General features: G+C 43.7%; 1 protein-coding gene across 1 annotated transcript; it reads right to left on the reverse strand.

Annotated features, from left to right (window-relative positions):
* Nucleotides 1-109: 109 nt before the first annotated feature.
* Nucleotides 110-18,121, reverse strand: RIOX2 (ribosomal oxygenase 2). Its single transcript, XM_082482582.1, has 10 exons — nucleotides 18,113-18,121; nucleotides 13,749-14,184; nucleotides 12,234-12,353; nucleotides 10,879-11,007; nucleotides 7,834-7,937; nucleotides 4,377-4,479; nucleotides 3,572-3,737; nucleotides 2,982-3,070; nucleotides 1,646-1,753; nucleotides 110-355 (listed from the first exon to the last, which is right to left on the reverse strand). Exons 2-10 carry the CDS (start codon nucleotides 14,178-14,180, stop codon nucleotides 194-196), a joined length of 1,413 nt encoding a protein of 470 aa, XP_082338708.1. The 5' UTR covers nucleotides 14,181-14,184; nucleotides 18,113-18,121; the 3' UTR covers nucleotides 110-193.
* Nucleotides 18,122-18,367: the final 246 nt, after the last annotated feature.

Consider the following 18,367-nt stretch of genomic DNA (forward strand, 5'->3'; position numbering starts at 1 on the left):
AGCAGCTTACCTGTTTTCCCCAAAGCTAAGGAAAGAAAAATAACATTTGCCTAAGTATATATATGGCAATGCTTTGTTAGACAGCAATACAAACCAAAGGCTGGATGGATAAAAGAGTAATTTAATAAGAGAACTCAAGAGACTCTTAATGGCCAGAAATAGTACTTACAGGAGCAGCTAATTCACAAAAGCATCAAATAACTTCAATTAAACATTCAGTCCATAGCGACAAGGCAAGGTTTTCTTTCTCTTCATCTGAGGTAAGGTTAAGCTCTTTAACGTAAACAGTGCTGCTACTCCAAATCTGCTTCAGTGCATCCAAGTATGACAAAGGAAACCGCAGCCCATGAGTCTCCTGGGAGGGGGGGGGGGGGGGATTAAAAAAAAAAAAAAAATCCTTCAGCTAAGTGCAATGTCCCTTATTACATAACAGTATATGAGGCTATAGGTACTAAGGTGTGCTCCTCTCACACACCACACTGGGATTTGAGAGCATCCTGCAAAAGATGCTGTATCACCCTGCCAACTTTCTTGATAGACAGCAAGCTGAAATCTCTTCAGATGTTCTAGCACACCTTTAGGTGGTAGGGTGCATGGCTTCCTCATGTGGTTTCCACATGGCAGAATGAAATAACTTGAAATGTACATTATTGCATAACCCTATCTGTTATTTTTGGAAGGTCATATAAGCTTCTTTCTATCTGGCACATAGTTTGACAGAACCCCAGAGGACCTCCATTACCACAGCTGGAGTCTTTAAGGGCAGGAAGGTATATTCTGGGATTTGCACATACTGTACAGGTGGCAGCATACAACTTTGGCACCGATGAGATTTGCCTTAAAAGGCAAGTAACTGCCAGGCAAAAACGCCTTGCTGTAATTACTGACACAAGAACAGGCTGAGTTCTGCTTTGCCTCTATGGCGCGTCTGTGCAGACCTGTATTGGACGTGTTTCAGGTCACAGACCTAAGATAGAGCATCTTACTATCATAAATGGGAACAAAAAAGTTCCAAAGCTCATAGCCACTCCTCAGAAGTATTTATGATTTGAGCAAAAGCACATTGTACATAACCTGAGTAAGAATGGAGATGAACCATCTGCAGCCTTATTAACAGTCTAAAAAGTTCCCTCCTTACATGTTAGTGTTTACTCCCAATGCTGACCCACCCCACCCTACAATGAACACCCTTATCTTGCAGTATGTTCCAGTGGATATAGACTCTAGCGTGGGTTCAACATGGCATACACGTGGCACATAAAGCACAGTGATCCCTGCTACTGCTGAACATATGTTAGCATCTCCAATAGCCTTAATAAAGGATGTTCTAAAGAACACAGACGTAAGAGACGTTTCTAGCCACTCCATTAGCTTCGCTAGCTAGGACATAAGGCATGCACAAGAAATCCTGTCAACATCGCAAACATTTAATTAAGCACGAGATAACACTACTGAGTTCTACTATTAACTTCCTCTGTGTTGCAGCCGCAGCTCATCCAGATACTCGGGGGATAAGCAGAAATGCTTTGGGTGCTGAGGAGTATAGCAGAACCAGGACACTGCTACCTCCTCAGTCAAAGCTCATCTAACACAGCAAAACCCAAGGTGGCAATGCAGCTTTTGGTGTGTGGTTGTGGGAACAAACCTGTGATGTGCCTTCCTCGCTAGCAGTATCAGCTGTCCCCATCATGTGAGTTTCTCTTCTGTTCTTTAAAGAATGATACACATAAACCATCTCTCTGCGAATTTCATCCTAAAAGACAGCAGGAAGAAAGCAATTACATATGATTCACACCCTCAAATTCATCTACTCAGTGCCTTAATTCTGGAGTCCACTGTTACATCAGTGAACTCAATCCACCTTCCTAACGGAATGATCCAACAGCCATCTACCACAGCAATGTGAGTCTCCAAAACATCTTTGAAAAGTTATTTACAACCTGTAATCTTCTGCTTTAGCACTGCCTCTACTAGACTCACAGGGATTGAAGCTGTACAGAAAACATGCCATTTAAGGTGCACCTCCTAGAAGGCCTTAATGAAGGTATGTGCATCAATAAACTTCCACTCTGATACTGAGCTGTCTCTTAAAACTCATATGCCTGTTACCATTCCTTGGTCAAAGATCTGCAAACCAATTCAGAGCTCTGTGGGCAGGTCTCACACTGGATTTGTGGCCAGGTGTCTTGCATGTGTGCTGTCATTCAGCGTTTATCCACATGATATCAGAAGGTGAGGCGGGAAAAAAATTGGGGGGAAAAAAAAGAGTTTCCAAACGCTACACAGTCTCACAGCAACAGGACACAAAATGGAGAAGAAAAATCAGAAGGTTATGGTATGTTTTTCTTGGAGGGTAACATTTTACGCATGCAAATAAAAATGTACAAGATGGTCTGTCCCATTCCCACCTTCACCCTTTTTTTTAAGACAACAAAACCCACTTCTACAATTTCACACTATTAAATCTTAATAGATAGGAAGTAGTCTGAACACAACATAATCCAAGATGCCAGCATCTATTTTGTGGAACAAAGTGCCACTGGCACCCACTTACGTACAAAAAGAACTCAGAAGTGAAGACTAAACGCAACCACAGACAGCAGCAGCTGCAACTAAGGGAATTCCCTCTCTTGAAGGAACATATTTTTGTAACTTATTCATGCTCTCAACTACAAAGACTGAAAAAAAAAAAAAATCCATCATCAATAGCTATAGAGGCCATTTAGCAGCTGCAATGATCTATCCCATCTCACCTAGCATGCAGAAGCACAGACTGAATTTAGTTCTGTAGCTCTCCTCCAGAAGGCAAAAATGTGCCATATTACTGCTCAACAACAACCGCATCATCTCCTAACAAACCCTAATGGGATGCAGAATCCACTAAGTGTAACTGCGTGACTTAGTACATAGTGCATAGACAAGTACAACAGAGCAACAACTCACATACCTTGCACTCCCACCCCAAACTTCATTATACTTACAGAATTCTCTTGATCTGGTTCCACTGTAATGATAGCATGATCTCTAAACTGCAGCCTGATTTTGCTATCTATTTTTGGCAATTTCCCACCTAAGAAAAATAAATTCTCCATTAGAAAGGAAGGAAACCAGACCAGCAGTGCAAATTGAGCCCTCTGTGCACTACCCACTCTCTTGCGGCTACATTTTTTGTTAACCTGTGTTTCAACATCCACATGTTGTCAAACTCAGGGTTGAGGGGAAGGGAGAGAGATTGTTTTTTTAATTCTCTCACCTTTACAGTCTACAAGGAGCTGTAATAGCAAGCTAGAACATAATGACAAATTCTACCAGTTAAACGTTTTCAGTATACAGTTTATTAAAGCTGCCCATTTCAGCCTAGGATAATCTTTATTTCACTCCAAGAGAGATGTGTCATCTCTTCTGCTAGACACAGAATTAACCAACTGATACGTGCATATGCACACATAGAGCCTAGCACAACATGAAGCTGATGCTAGACTATAATCTTTACCTACTATAACACACCTAGGAGGCAGAGTTAGCAACAGCTCTACATCACATCAGTCAGTTTGGTAACTTCAAAATCTACCTGGAGTCAAAAGATCAGAGTCACATCCCAAGCAAGGTGGCAACCGGTTCACAATGAAATCCTTCTTCATGTCAGATGATCTCAGTTCTCTGGTGTTTTCCAGACGGTCTGCAAGCCTTCTCAAAAGGCTACTCAGTTTTTTTGTTGAGTCAGCTATATCCACCTGCTAAATATTCACACAGAGCTGTTCTCACATGAATTCAAGCTAAACAGACTAGCCTAAACAGAAGGAGGTGCAGTAACGTGGTGAAAATCTGGACACTCCTCTTTTACCTTTGCAAAGGGTAACGTTTACTCCCAAAACAACAAACTTCATGTCTTATACACATTCCCCACAAGCTGTTCACACACCAAAGCTGACACTCACTCTCCCTCCCTCTGGGGCTACCTGCAACCCTAAAGGCCTTGCAAGCATGGCTGAAAGAGAAACTTGTTCCTTCAGCATGCTGATGAGAGGTCACAGAACAATTTACCAACTTTTAAAGATTCAAAAGCTTAGCCTGACAGGAACTATGCCTGTCTGACAGCTCCAAAGCAAATACCGTTACTTTGAGAAGGGGACAAGCCATACAAGGACGCTGTGATACGAAAGAAAGGCAGTGCAATGAACTTTGCAATGCTTCAGTTGGAGCAAACGCTCAGATAGAACAGTCATCCTGAAGTCTTCAAAAGAAAGTGGTTGCGCTGCTAGACAAGACAGTGCCATTGCACTGAGCTTTCAAAGCAGATCAACAAGATGCATGCTTGCCTCAGTGCTGAAGTTTCAGCTGGGTGCACTATCATTCCCTTAGTCCCACCTACTTACCATAAGCAGTTGCCTTGGTATGCTTGTCCGCAGTGCCACATCTTCTTTTGCTGTGTCAAACACAAGGCCAGGAATTGCATCCAGTAAGAAATCTCCCCAAGAGCTGGAGGACAGAAAAAAAAAAAAAATTACTAAAATAGTTGCACTGAAATAAAATAGGTATCTTAACTGACGTCAAGGGCTGCAAACATATTGCTCCAATTCGAAATCTGCTTTGTGCCTTTGGCCCCTTCCATTACCTCTCTGTTGTCTCACGCAGTAATGCACTCTCATCTCAACTGTATGTGTGTCCTCACTAGTTTCAGGTCAGTGGCACTCCTACAGAGGGAAGGAACTGGCTTGAGAAAGGTCTGGTTTGTTCCGATTCAGGTGGTTGCCATTTACCAATGGATTCCACTTAAAGCTGACCTCAGTACATGAAGAAATTCCTACCGGGGCCATTATTATCCAATCGCAGGCACATACGGCCTCACTGCACACAATTAAGTGTGTGGGGTTGTGTCATTTAAGGTGCTTTGGAGACACTTATTATTGAAGGAGGAAATATAGCTCGGGTTATCAAATCCAACATGGCATCAGTTTTTAGCTTTGCTACAAACCTAATTATGACCCCAGGAACAGAACCCCTACATATCTCTACAGGGATTTTAATGATACCTAAAGGGCATCTCGTAGGTGTCTTGTCTGTGTTAAATCCCCATTCTCAGCCTACGTACTTAAAAAAAATAATAATAAAAAAACAGGCCTTTGATCTCCGTACTTCTGTTCCCCAATTATAAGAATAAACTAGACGGGAGGGAGAACTACTGCTTGCACCTTCTTTGCCTAGCGTGACTCAACCTCTTCAGAAACAGGCGTACCGCTCACACAAAAGTGCTTTCCAGTCCACATGTGACCTCTCTCCCTGCCACATCCTCAGAGGCTGGTTTAATGGGCAAACAACCAGGGCAAGCACCCAGCACCCAAGGCCGCCAGCAGGCTCCCACCCAACTAGCACAGGCAGCAGAGCAGGGTCTGTCCTCCAACGTACACTTCACCCTCTGCTCTTGCTCTCCCTCAGCACTCCCTGTTTTCAGCACTGATCTCTGGATGCTACTTCAGCTAAAAAAAAGAAAAAATAATAAAGAAAGAAAAAAGTACGACTTGTTATAGTCTCATTTACTTTTATTTTTTTAACTGTCTCCACTCAAGCATACCACTGTCTGCCACACACTGGGAGGGGAGGACTCTGGCTAATAAATAGAATTAAGACATCTACTTCTTACTGCTTCCCTTCTCAAGCCCCCAGTCTCCATCTGCCAGCAACTATCTTCAGCTACTCGCTGCTATTCTGAACTGCCCTTCTTATAATGAACTCACACACACGCACTTCTCTGGCTGCTGGGATCTGGCCCAGAGGAACCATCCTTCAGCACACAGTGGAGTCTCTTTTGTCTTGGTGCCTAAAAGTCCCTGAAAGTGCCATCTCCACCAGCACTTCCTCCCCTCCCAGCTCCTTCTGCATGTGCTGCTTCCAGAGCCGTCACAAGGAGTCCAAACATCCTCCATTATAAGAACAGCTATTTTCAAGGAGTTCTCTTCATTTTCCAAGGAAATGTTTCCAGACCGTACTTCCATCTACAAGCCAAATCAAAATACCAGCCTGTGTCAGGACTGCTGCTTATTTTACCTATGCTTGCTGAAAGCAGGTGCAGAGGTAGGCCGTTACACCTCATTACCAATAACCTTAATGGATGATGATTCCGATTTTAATCCTTAGAAGAACAGCACTCTTCAAGCTTTTCCTTTTTCCTCTCCTCATTCTGACACAAGTGCCCAGGGAACGTGCTCCCCGACAGCATCGCTTCTCAAGTAACCCACTGGACTGGCATTTGGCTTACGCTGTCACAGAGAAACTGCACTGACCACGCAAGCCTGTCAGGTCTCCAGCAACCCTGTTATAAGCAACCGAATTCTTGTCTCCCCAGCACTACTTGTCCAATAACGCCATAGGGATCGAGCTGGGCAAATGCATTCAGGAGGACTCCTGCACACTGGTCTGTAAAACATCACTCCAGCCCAGCCTCCATCAACAAGCCAAACACCCACTTATTCTAGTATCACTCTTCTGTCTCTTCCATCCACTAAACCAGGGATGAGAAGCGCCAGGTCAACACAAGGAAGCAGTGGGACAAAAAAGGCAGGGGAAGGGAGGAGGAGCAGGACATCTCTTTGGAGGCCACTCACTGCTGATCACCCTGAATGTGTCATCAAACTTGACAAAGCAGCTCAGCGCTAATATTGCCTCTTGCATAACAAATGAAGTCAAACACTCTTTGCAAGAGCAGTCAATACTTACAGAAAATAGCTTTTTTTTACCTTCTGAATAGAAGAATAGAACATGAGTGTAAATTCAAATCAGCTGAACCCAACTTTTATGAAGACTCACACCTTTGAGCGGCTTCATCTTAACCCTCTCTCCAACTTGGAGGACCGGCCACATTAAGAGTCAGCCCAGTGCTGACACCCTGGGCTTCCAGAATGGTACAGCCTAGTGGTTAGAGATTCATCTTACAATCATCTAGAATACACCCAAACTTGTTCTGCCCTGTTTTGTGGCTAAAAGAAATCCTTCCCAATTCCTAATTCAGGCCAATGACTCCAAACCCAGCACCTGAGAGGCTGATTAAGGTGGCAGCAGCATTTTCCTGTGTGATGACAATGTTTCAGTGGGCACAAGGATCAGATGTGTGTCGAAGGAAATCTGACTTGCATGCACAGGGTAGGAGATGAAAAACACAGGTAAGTAGAGAATATTTGCGAACGAAGAATTTGCAGTGAGTGTCAGAATAGGTGTGGGTGGCTATCAAATGCAGGAGAAAACATGATGAAAGGAGTAACTCCTTGCTCTATCTGGGTTATGAAACGGACAGTAACTTCAGCCACTTGTGGGAGATTTTTTTAAACACAACAGTGAGTTTGCAGTTGTAACATCTTCCACATTAAAGTCTACCACTGGTAAATAATAAAATAACCAATTAAAAAGCAATCAAGCTTGCTGCATGAAAACCTGGTACGCAGGCTGCTTCAAACAACAATGATCTTGCTCCCCTCCTTCCCCCAAACCACAAATCTTCAATTACTGCTACCTAAACACCAGTTTAGATTCTGTTACTAACAGCAGGCCGCATATATAATTGTGGGGTACCTACATATATTCCATGTCCCACATCTCTGGGGGGATGGTGACATGCCCTATCCCTGCATTACATAAAAACAAACCACACAGGGGCTAACTGGAACAAACACAGAAAAAAGCTAAGCAGAGCTCATTACAAGGTGGTTGGTTTTTTTAAGAAACAGGGCATCACTTCTTTGAAACATTGGTTTCAGGTCTGTAGATTTCACACACATCACCTGGCAGAGGAAAGCCATTTTCAGAAAAGGCATACTAACAAAAAGAGTAAAGAATAATTACTTGTTTTGGTAGGTACTGATGGTCACATGTGTAGAATAGGAGATCCCAAGGGGAGTGTCAGCTTGGTGAATAGTCCCTCTTGGGAAGTAGAGTAAGTCACCTGGCTGCAAGAAAATGAACGAGAATTGATAAATTTAGGGCACCTGGTCAAACCTTATTGTAGTCAAAATAGAGAAAATACTCTCTGAGCAGACAGACTGACAACATACATTTTTTTTTAAATCACAAAATAGAGAGATTCTCCATTACAACCCTTAATAACATAAAATAAAGCACTCTAAGCCAGAAGTCCGACACCTTAAACTTTCCAACTTACTGTCAATATTTACTATATACTTGTCTGAAAACAGGAAGCAAGCTTTAAACATTATAGAACATGCACACTCCAACTCAGCTGCATAAAGGGGACAAAGAAGCAACTGAGATGAACCTGCTGACAATACAGCAGGCTAGCAGAGGAGCAGTGCAATGTGAATTTGTCAGATCATGTCAAAAGAAAAGCCAGTATTCCACAAGAAAAGCCAAATATTCTACACAGATGGTAATCTGCTACAATAATGTTGTCAAAATTTTCAGTTAAAACACTTTAAAAGTACAACCTTCCTCCTCCCTATCTTTCTTCTCATCTATCATCTAAATTAAATCTCCACACTGATAAAAATTTAGATCAGGAAAGTCAAGACAAGAGAGAAGTGCAAAGCATGTGAAATTGCCTCCAAGAAGGAAAAATCAGTTTATATCTGGCTTCTCCTATAAACATCTATATAGTTGGATAGCACAGTCAAAGAGAAAATTCACAGAGCAATGATGATGAAATTTGATTCCATTTTAATTTTACCATTCCTTAAATTTGGTTACATCACCTACTTCTAAGACCCTACTGAACTGCCTAACACAGGTACATTTCAAGTGAATACTACTTGATTTTTCACTGCATTGACAGGCCTCTTTAGATTACGAGGCTTCACAGGATTTGGCAAGATCAAGTCTCTTCCTCCATTTATAACAAGCTGCAATGCATCATAGATCAGCTATGTAAAATTTACTTGTTCTGAAGCAAGCTTCTCTCTGACATTAATAAACTGCGTTACTCACCAGTGTCGGGACTACACTAAGAGTATTTTGAATTCTCTTCATTTGCTACGTCTCACATCCCCAGCAAGAAAACAAACTAGAGTGAGGGATGCACAGGGGAAGGGTAAGAGCCCTGAACACATACCAGAGTGATGACAAACTAGTCTGCAAAAGAAAATATTTCATGCTGTAGCACCCCATGCCTACCACAAAGAAGCCAGAATCATGATTTTTCAAAGCAGTCTTCACTGCAAAATCCAACTCTTATTCATCTTATCTGCTGAGTAGTCTCAACAAAATCATTCATGTGAGCCAGCAAGAATAACACTCTTCAATTAAAATAGTCAGAATCTTCACAGACTTGAGGTGGCAATGCCCAGATTGGGGCAGCACAGAGCATTTGACAAGAGATAATACCGATCTGATCACTTTCCTGCCTTCTTACTTCTGAATTGGAGGAAGGAGAGGCAGATGAGGGAGAAGTACCAGCAAATTAAATGGAACATCATACACAAAGGCAGCTAGATAGCCAGCTACCAAATAAGCTCTGTGCTTGACTTCAGCAGCAAACCAGCCATGGCCACAGCCTGATGCAGTGTCACCAAGACACACTGCAGCTTGAAAATTTATACACAAACCAGCATGCCTTTGCTCTCAGTCAGCTACCAGTTTTTGGTGGGAAGGGAGAACACCACCAATACAGGTGGTGCATTTGTTCTAAACTGCCCAAGGATGGCAGACTGCAGACAGAAATGCAAAGAAGGAGAAAGGAAATATTCTAGAAAGATGTTTAGGGAGGAAGTATGAGTCATCTGACAGCATCCCTGTCAGAGACGGCTCCAGACAGACAACCAAAATCCAACAGTGGCCACCCAGAAGAAACGGGTCACAGGAAGTTGAGAACACAAAACAGAAGAAAAAGAAATAAAAAACTTAGATCATTTTTAAGCCCTTTTCAGAGGCCAGTATTTTCACTCCACAACATCAGTAAAATGGCTTGTGGAATACATCATTATTCCATAAAAATCAAAGGCATTGAAGTCCGGCCCAAAATGTTCCAGAAAGGAATTGTAATTTACTAGACTTTGCATCACCCAACACATCATGACAATTGAATATTACCATATGTCAAACTACATATCTAGTGATGTCAGTATCATAACCATTGCGTCCTACTATTCCTAAACTACCTACACCCAAAAGCAGCTCTGAACACCGGGAAGAGAGACCCTATGACAGGCCACAAGGCGGAGAAACTAATGAGGCCTCCAACACAGAGCAGCACTGTCTGCTGGATAAACAACACGCTTCGAAAGCACAAACATGTAAAACAGAATGGGACAAGTATCAGATGCCCTGCTGTCAAAGGGCCTGCATTCATTAATCTTCATGAAATGTTCTTTTTATTCCAAATAACAAAAAATGGCCAAACACTTGATTTTCAGGTTTAGAAAAAGAAAAACAATACAGCAAGTTAATACAGGGTTTAGTTCATGCTTTTGTTTATCAGCCAAGGATAAATATTTAAATCTATTTCACCAGAACAGTGACAGCCTTCAGTAAAGCAGTAGGTCCTGGTGCATAGAAGGATTAGCCTGATTGTTTACGGGCAGCATGTAAAAGTATAAAAATGTTTCATAACCATATATAAGCCCAATGGCTTTTCTGCACACAACTCCACAAACGTAACCCAGGAGTCAGGGTGCCCAACTTGGAGAATACTGGAGAATTTCCAGAAATAACTGGTTTCTTGGTTCATTATTTAAGTACTAAAGCAAAGAATACCTTTGAAAAAGGATAGGTTAGACAACTATCAACCAAATTTCTCATGATCACAGTGTTTTGTGCACCAATCCTCCCCTCAATTTCACAAGCACGATCATTCAGAATACTGTCTTCAGGAAACTGACCATTTCAAACATGTCCACTTTTCTGGTGGTCAGACCACGTAAAGCAATTCAATTATAATACCTTTAATATGAATTCATGTGTGGGACTCCCAATCCTATCTTCTGATTCAACATTATATTCCCGAGCTAAATGCACTGTTGGTTTATACAGTCGCCAATGTTTCTCACCTTCGAGCTGAAGGATGAACACCTGCAAAAGATCATAAATCCAAATGCATAAGGAAGCCTTGCTGCCCCTCACACATCCAACTGATCAGAAATTTTAAGCTGTCTTCTTACTTGGAAAATCTGTGGAACCATGCCAGAAATCAGGGATAGAAAGCAAACAGAAGTGACACGGGTTGTTTTTCTGACAACAAGAGGAAACGGATTTTACCTTCCCTGCTCTCAGCTATTCCACAGCATGGCAAACAGGATGCCTCTCATTACTTTGTAGATGTCTACAATGCAGAAATTGACATTTGAACTGTTTAGGCTCTACTTAGAGACAAGAGAAGAGTTGTGAAGTGTGATCTGTTTTATCCCAAGGTAAGCATTTGGAAATTCCTGTTTCTCTCCAGTCATTAAATAAGTGCTAGACAGATAACTCAAAAGTAATGCCTGCCACACAGATATTCAAAATATCAGGTGAGAGGTCTTATCACCATTCACTGACAAACAGAGCATCAGGAACATCTAGGGGATGCTGTGAGCTGGGGGTTGATGACATACATCAAAACACGCAGGTTATGGGGCTGCTGAACAAAAAGCATAAGGAAAATGAAACTCCAGATGTATTCAACAGAAATTAAAATAATAAAAAGCAAAAAAGAAAAAAGACATGTAAGGGTTTTTTTGTTGTTTTGGTTTAAGTGGGATAGCCCGACTTTTTTTTTTTTTTTAAACGCAGTACCTATTTGAATGTTTCTTTTTAGAACTTAATTTAAAATGCATTTGGAACACAAGACTTCATCATACCAGTAACTTCTTAAAAACAGTAGGACCAACAAATGGGAACCAGCACAATTAGTCTGCTTTCACTGTCCAGCTGAAGAAAGAGCAAGTATCTAGTGAAGGAAAGGACTTCTGGATTCTTGGTGTCTGAATGAAGTGACAATGAAAAAAAAAATGTTCTAGAAAGCTTCTGCAGCTGGGAAAACAAATTGTCTTTTCATCTAATGGAAACACCAGATCTGGAAAGCACAGTTTACGTGGTATTACCATTAGATATTACCATTAGTACCTTTTTGGTAAAATTATAGAAGAAACAGGACTATAAAGAAACACTTGCAACCAATTACCCTAAGTTTTCAGTGGAAAAAATGTTTTTCTACAATAAGCTATTTTATGAGAGTGGGGGGAAAAGCACACACACAGGTATCCACTGCCACTAGCAAAAGGCCACGCAGTTTCACAGTCAAGGTTGAGCTGACCTACCTCAACGTCATCGTAGTGAGGGGGAAGGCCCTGAGAGCCCTGGGGAGTAATGTAAACATTTGACCCAACCAGAGACCCAAAGTAGCACTCCAGCTTCTCCTGAATCTTCCACAGCTCCTCCTTTAAAAAGAAATGATGCTGTTACTACTGAAGAGCTCAGCCCAGTCCACATCATCCCCATCGCTTGGGAGGTTTTTCTAGAGAATGATCACAGAGAGACAGAGGCTGGGAAGGCAGATGCTCTGTACAAGTGTTCCTTCTGAAAGCAAGCACTGTAGACGCAAAGGAGATCTGCTGTGAAGGTAATCGGTAAGCCAAGAAGGCTGGTGCCCCAACATAGCGTCGATGTTTGTTCTCTTACCTGTACCATTTTTAGGCTGCAAAAGCAGACAAACAAGGTTAGAGAGAGGAAAGTAAACCACCCATCATCCTACGAACAGTAAAACATCTTAAGACAATAAACACATGCAGGACTTGCATTATATGGGCTAGCATCAAAGACAGCATACAAAGGTTGGAGACCTTTTTCCAGTGACTCCAATTTTTTGGGCATATTTGAGAACAAAATTTACTCATCCGCATCTAACGTGCGACAGACAATGCACCAAAGGGATGACTCTCTTATCAGAAGATGCCAACTACCAGACCTGCACAAGTGCAACTTCAACCAGAACTTACATAGGTTCTGCTCAAGCTCTAGATTTCAGCATAAGCCATGCAACACTTCAACTCCACCTGCAGATGCCCCTGCCGCTGGCCATTACAGCTACATTCAAACAGAGATCAGCCAGTAACACTATACTTGGGACTCAGCTGTGTATTTGGGTCCTTACGGACCAATTCACAATTAAATTGTGTTGACACCATGGGACAAAAAAAACCCAAAAAACTTAAATCCAAGTACCTATAAGTATCCGAGTCCTTTACACAACTGTGCAGACACCACCAACTCATTCTCATACACGAAGATTGCAAAGGCATCAAAAAAAACCAAGAGAGAGAAAGGACGCTCAACTAAAATGGGGTGGTACCCTTCCATGGTGCAATTCAAAGTCAATCCACTGGTAAGATCGGCAGTGTCCTAGAAATATTTTACATGGCTTCACACCTTGCCTTCCATTGAAGGAAAGTGGTACAAAGGCCCCAATTTGCACAAGGAAACAGTGGGTCAGAAGGGATAATTTAAGCAGACGCAGATGCATCATCATCAATTTTGTGCATTTATTTTTTTCTAAACTTTTATGTGACAAAGCACATTCTTTTCAAAAGAATACTTAATATTATAGCATGAATCAGATTTTGTACTGCAGAGCACTGAAACATGATGGGTGGTGCAGAAGTATAAACCATCTTTTAATTAATAACAGTTCACGTATAGATTTCAGCAGATCATGGATGTCAGCTACTTCCCCTAGATTTACTGAGGACAGAGATGAAGCTATGTCTAGTATGACTCAAGCAAAGTATACGACATTATAAAGCATGCATTGATTATATTCAATGAAACGATCCAACCTTAAATCTCTGAGGCTGATGAAACTGTATTGTTGCCTTTTTCTGGTCAAAATCCTTCTTCAGCTGCATGTAATTCACTTTGCCTTCTTTATTTAAAACTTTCTTTCTTCCATTCATGCATCTGCAGATATTTATATCTCGCCCATAGTATAGACCCTGGCTGCACAGTTCCTTCAGATCTGACAACTGGAACAGGGACTGGTAGTAGGCAGCCAGCAGGGGATCATTTCTCTGAACAAGCAGTGGCTTTTGCTCCCAGTACTCCCTGAAAAACACCTCTTGTTTGATGGGAGAGATCAAGCTTCTGAAGAGGCTGTCTGGGTTCTCAAAACTCATGATTGTAGGAGAACAAGCTGCTTCCACCTTTGCTCGTTTACACTGTGCCTGCATTTCTTTTCCCATTTCTGCATGCTTCCCTCCTTTCTTGGGCATGTTCCTGTTCAAGAGGAGAGAGAACCCAGTCACTCAACCAGTAACACAACCTCAAGAGCTCACGGGCCCAAAGAAGCACCTCTTGCTTTATCCAGTGGGATAACAGAGTGTGATGTGAACAGCTCTGCTTTCAGATGCTCACTATTTGCTCCAAGCAGCAGAAAAAAAAAAAGCCCACAGCAGGCCTCTAGTTCTCTCTCAAACCTCACCAACCTTCAAAAGGCTCTATTGTGAGCCATTGTCCACAGAAGCTCAAATCCCACAGCTGAGTTTATACTAAAAAACATGCAGTGAAACCCAATGGCCCACAAAACAGACCTTTACCAATGCAGGAATCCACCCACACAAAGAACCTGTCGCAGACTGCTCTTCTGTAGCAAAAGGTGCAAATTATTAAAAAATTAACTCAGCTTTAAGGGATTTAATGGCAACATGCAGAGAGGGGTGGAGAGAGGGGAGACGATCAGAAACTTGTACCCTATTACACTTCCTTGAAATGCATTAACATCTGGGAAAAAAAAGCACAATGAAGACTTCCCAATGACTTTCCAGCCAGAGCACGACGGAGGAGGATGTATGGCATTTCAAGCGCAGAACCCGACCAGTTAAACGCAGTGTGTTAAGGTAAGCTTTCCTTTCAAGGTGGCTTACACATCATAAACCCCGTGTCTACATAGCTGTCCCGTTACCATACTAAAGCTTTAGCAGGACCTACAGAAAAGGCAGCCACTGCAGCGAGGGGACACTGACACCAGTTACAACAGCACGCACTAAGGGCTACGCAAGAACACAGTGAACAGAAAACACAGGGAAATGGGGCACAGAAAGAGTAGATTTCTGTGAGGAAGGAAGGAATATGTAACCAGATTCAGTGGGCGAGGATGATTCAGTTGGCAGGAGGGTTACAGCAGCTTCCAAAGAAACAGAAGAGCAGACTCCCCACCAGGTGGAGCAGGTTTTAGGAACATGAAGTAAGGACACCCACTTGAGGTCTCAGGCCCTGGGAACAATTTTATGCTAAATTATGTGACAGTGCCAGGATTCTAGTGATGCTCACCCCGCAGTGGCCCATATCTCACCCTCTGTCAGGGTCTCCATACTGTATCTTGAATGGCCAGGTTTAGCAAAACTAAGTTTACAGAAAAGAGAGAACATTGTTAGGCCTTTCTTACACCAAAACCTAGAATTATAAGATTCTACTTCCATTTCTGCAAAGCTGTCAAATTTTGTGGTTTACATAGAATAAAAAGAATTCTTCCATCCAAGCACAGACATTTAATTTTAAAGTTGGAATTTATTTACTTTGTTTTTCCAGGTAGATAATATGCTTGGGTATCATTATGTAAAAATAAAAAAAAAGTTAATTCACAAAGGGTTTAGCTGCCAAGTTCTCAGGAAAGTAAAGGCAAAAATCAAGTAACGGTAGGTCTAACACCAGAGTATATGCAGACATACTTGCCCTAACTTTAAGTCTGCATCAGCATTTCATCTCCCAGAGTAGCCCAGAGCACCAGGCAGCTGTAAAAGCCTGCCTGAGAAGCTGAGTTAAGTATCCTGACAATGAGCCAGCACCAAGCCCTCTAGCACCACAGCTTGCCTGCTGGATCTGGCCAACTCAAACTGATTCTGGGCATGTTTGAGCAAGTTTGTGATGCCAACACATGAGGAGTTAGAGCATGCTGATGCTGTCATCTGTAGGTAAAAAAAATGACAGCTTTACTCCCAAAAGTAAATGCTCTCATTTATTAAGATGCTTTTACCTACACAGGTCACTTATCACAAAACTTAAAATCCAGTTCTGCTATTGGCATTCAGTACTAAATTCTCCTATGTGTCAGTATGCAGGACACCCTCACTGCTCCACTAACTCCTGGACAGTGTTTCATCAGTAGGTCCTGTAACAGCTTCAACCTCAACAGTAACCTACAGTCACCTTAGTCTCACAGGAGTCCCACATCAACTCCTTCCTAAGAGGATGGACATGCCCAGGTGCAGCAAAATACAGTTGTCCATGAGGCAAGGGAATGCTTAAAAAAAGACTGAAAATTAGTTCCCAATTGCTAGCAACATCTGAAGATGCTGCCAGCACCAAGATCTACAACTGACATCCTCAAACGCCAGAAACACAAATGCAACCAGGCCTGAATTGCCAGCTTTGAGTCGCAGACCTAAACCCATCATACCAAGCTCTCAGCTCATTCACATTTTTAACAAAGTTAAATTCAGGTATATCCTATTCAAATAATGTAGCTTCATTTACACAATGTGCTCTTCTGTAGTGTTTTGTCAGTTATTACAACTGTAGAATGACATAATAGCTTGAGTTGGAAGGGACATTTAAAGATCATTTAGTGCACCCCCCCTTGCCATGGGCAGGGACACCTTCCACTAAACCAGGTTGCTCAAAGCCCCATGTAGCCTGGCCTTGAACACTTCCAACTTCTCAGGGCAACCTCTTCCAGTGTTTCACCACTCTCATCAGCAAAAAAAATCTTCATGTATCTAAACTAAACCTACCCTCTTACAGCTTAAAACCATCACCCCTTGTCCTGTCACTGCAAGTCCTGGTAAAAAGTGTCTCTCCATCTTTCTTATAAACCCCCCTTGAAGTACTGAAAGGCCACAATAAGGTCTCCCCAGAGCCTTCTCTTCTCCAGGCTGAACAACCCCAACTCTCTCAGCCTGTCCTCATAGGAGATCATTCCTCTGATTGTTTTTTGCGGCCCTCCTCTGGACCTCCAATGGGTTCATGTCCTTTTTATGTTGGGGGCTCCAGAGCTGGAAGCAGTACTCCAAGTGGGGTCTCACCAGAGCAGAGTAGAGGGCAGAATCACCTCCTTTGACCTGCTGGTCACACTGCTTTTGATGCAGTCCTGGATACAGTTTGCTTTCCGGGCTGTGAGCACACATTAAAGACAGGCTGAGAGAGTTGTTCAGTCTGGAAAGAGAAGGCTCCAGGGAGACCTCACAGCAATCTTCCAGTACCTAAAGGGGGCCTACAGGAAAGATGGGGAGGGACTCATTATCAGGCAGTACAGCGGTAAAACAAGGGGTAACAGTTTTAAACTGAAACAGTAGATTTAGATTAGGTATTAGGAAGAAATTCTTTACTGTGAGGGTGGTGAGACACTGGCACAAGTTGCTCAGGGAAGCTGTGGATGCTCCATCCCCGGAAGTGTTCAAGGCCAGGCTGGATGGGGCTTTGAGCAACCTGGTCTAGTGGGAGCTGCCCCTGCCCATGGCAGGGGGGTTGGAACTCGATGATCTTTAAGGTCCCTTCCAACTTTAACCATCCTACGATTGCTGGCTCACGTCCAGCTTTTCATCCACCAGTATCCCAGAGTCCTCTGCAGGGCTAGTGAAAAAGCACAGCAACAGAACTACCCTGTTCCTGCTTCAGACAGGAACAGATGTACCTGTTTATCAGTTCAGGCCTCTAAACTGGCCCAGCGACTGCAAAGACACTCAATTCCCTCCGAAGCAATGGGGAAGAAAGATGGGCACAGCGACTCTTAAGGCCACACAGCCTCCGCTGCTCCCCCGCACCTGTCTGCCACACTGGCCTACCATTAAACTTTTTCCAGAAGGGAAAAACGCAGAATATTGTGCCGCTGTGCCCGCAGCAGGTAGCGGCCAGCCCTCCTTGCCCCCCGCCAGCCTCACCGGCACGGCCGGGCTGCCGGGAGAGGCGCCCAGCGACTGACACCGGCCGTGCTCCGCTCCAGACACGAGGCCGCCGGGCCCGACGCCGCCACAACGCGCCCCGCACCGCCGGACGCTTTTCCCTGCGTCCCAGAGGGGCGCCGAGCACGGCGGGGCGGCGGTCCGCCCCTTCCTCCGGCCGCCATTACCCCCTCCCCCCCGTAATGGCGCCTCTTCCCTCACCGACCCCGTGCGCTCGGAAGCCCCCAACTCCCCGCGCGCGCACTCACCCGGGCGCGCGGGCCGCAGCGGGAGGGGCGGGGCCGGGGGAGGTGCTCGGCATCCGGCAGGAAATGGCGGAGGAGGCGGGTGGGGAGGGGCTCGGGTGGCCCCGGGGGGTTGGGGCGGGTGGCTGGGGGCTCGGTGGCGGGCTGGAGTGGAAGCGGGAGGGTGTCCCTGAGTGTGGCAGGAGGTGTTTCCGTGCACTTGGCCGCATGGCGGGCGGCGGAGGGGTCTGAGTCTCCACTCCCGAGCCGGGAGCCAGC

Source organism: Vanellus vanellus (genome assembly GCF_965231255.1).
Source record: "Vanellus vanellus genome assembly, chromosome: 1".
NCBI classification, from domain to species: domain Eukaryota; kingdom Metazoa; phylum Chordata; class Aves; order Charadriiformes; family Charadriidae; genus Vanellus; species Vanellus vanellus.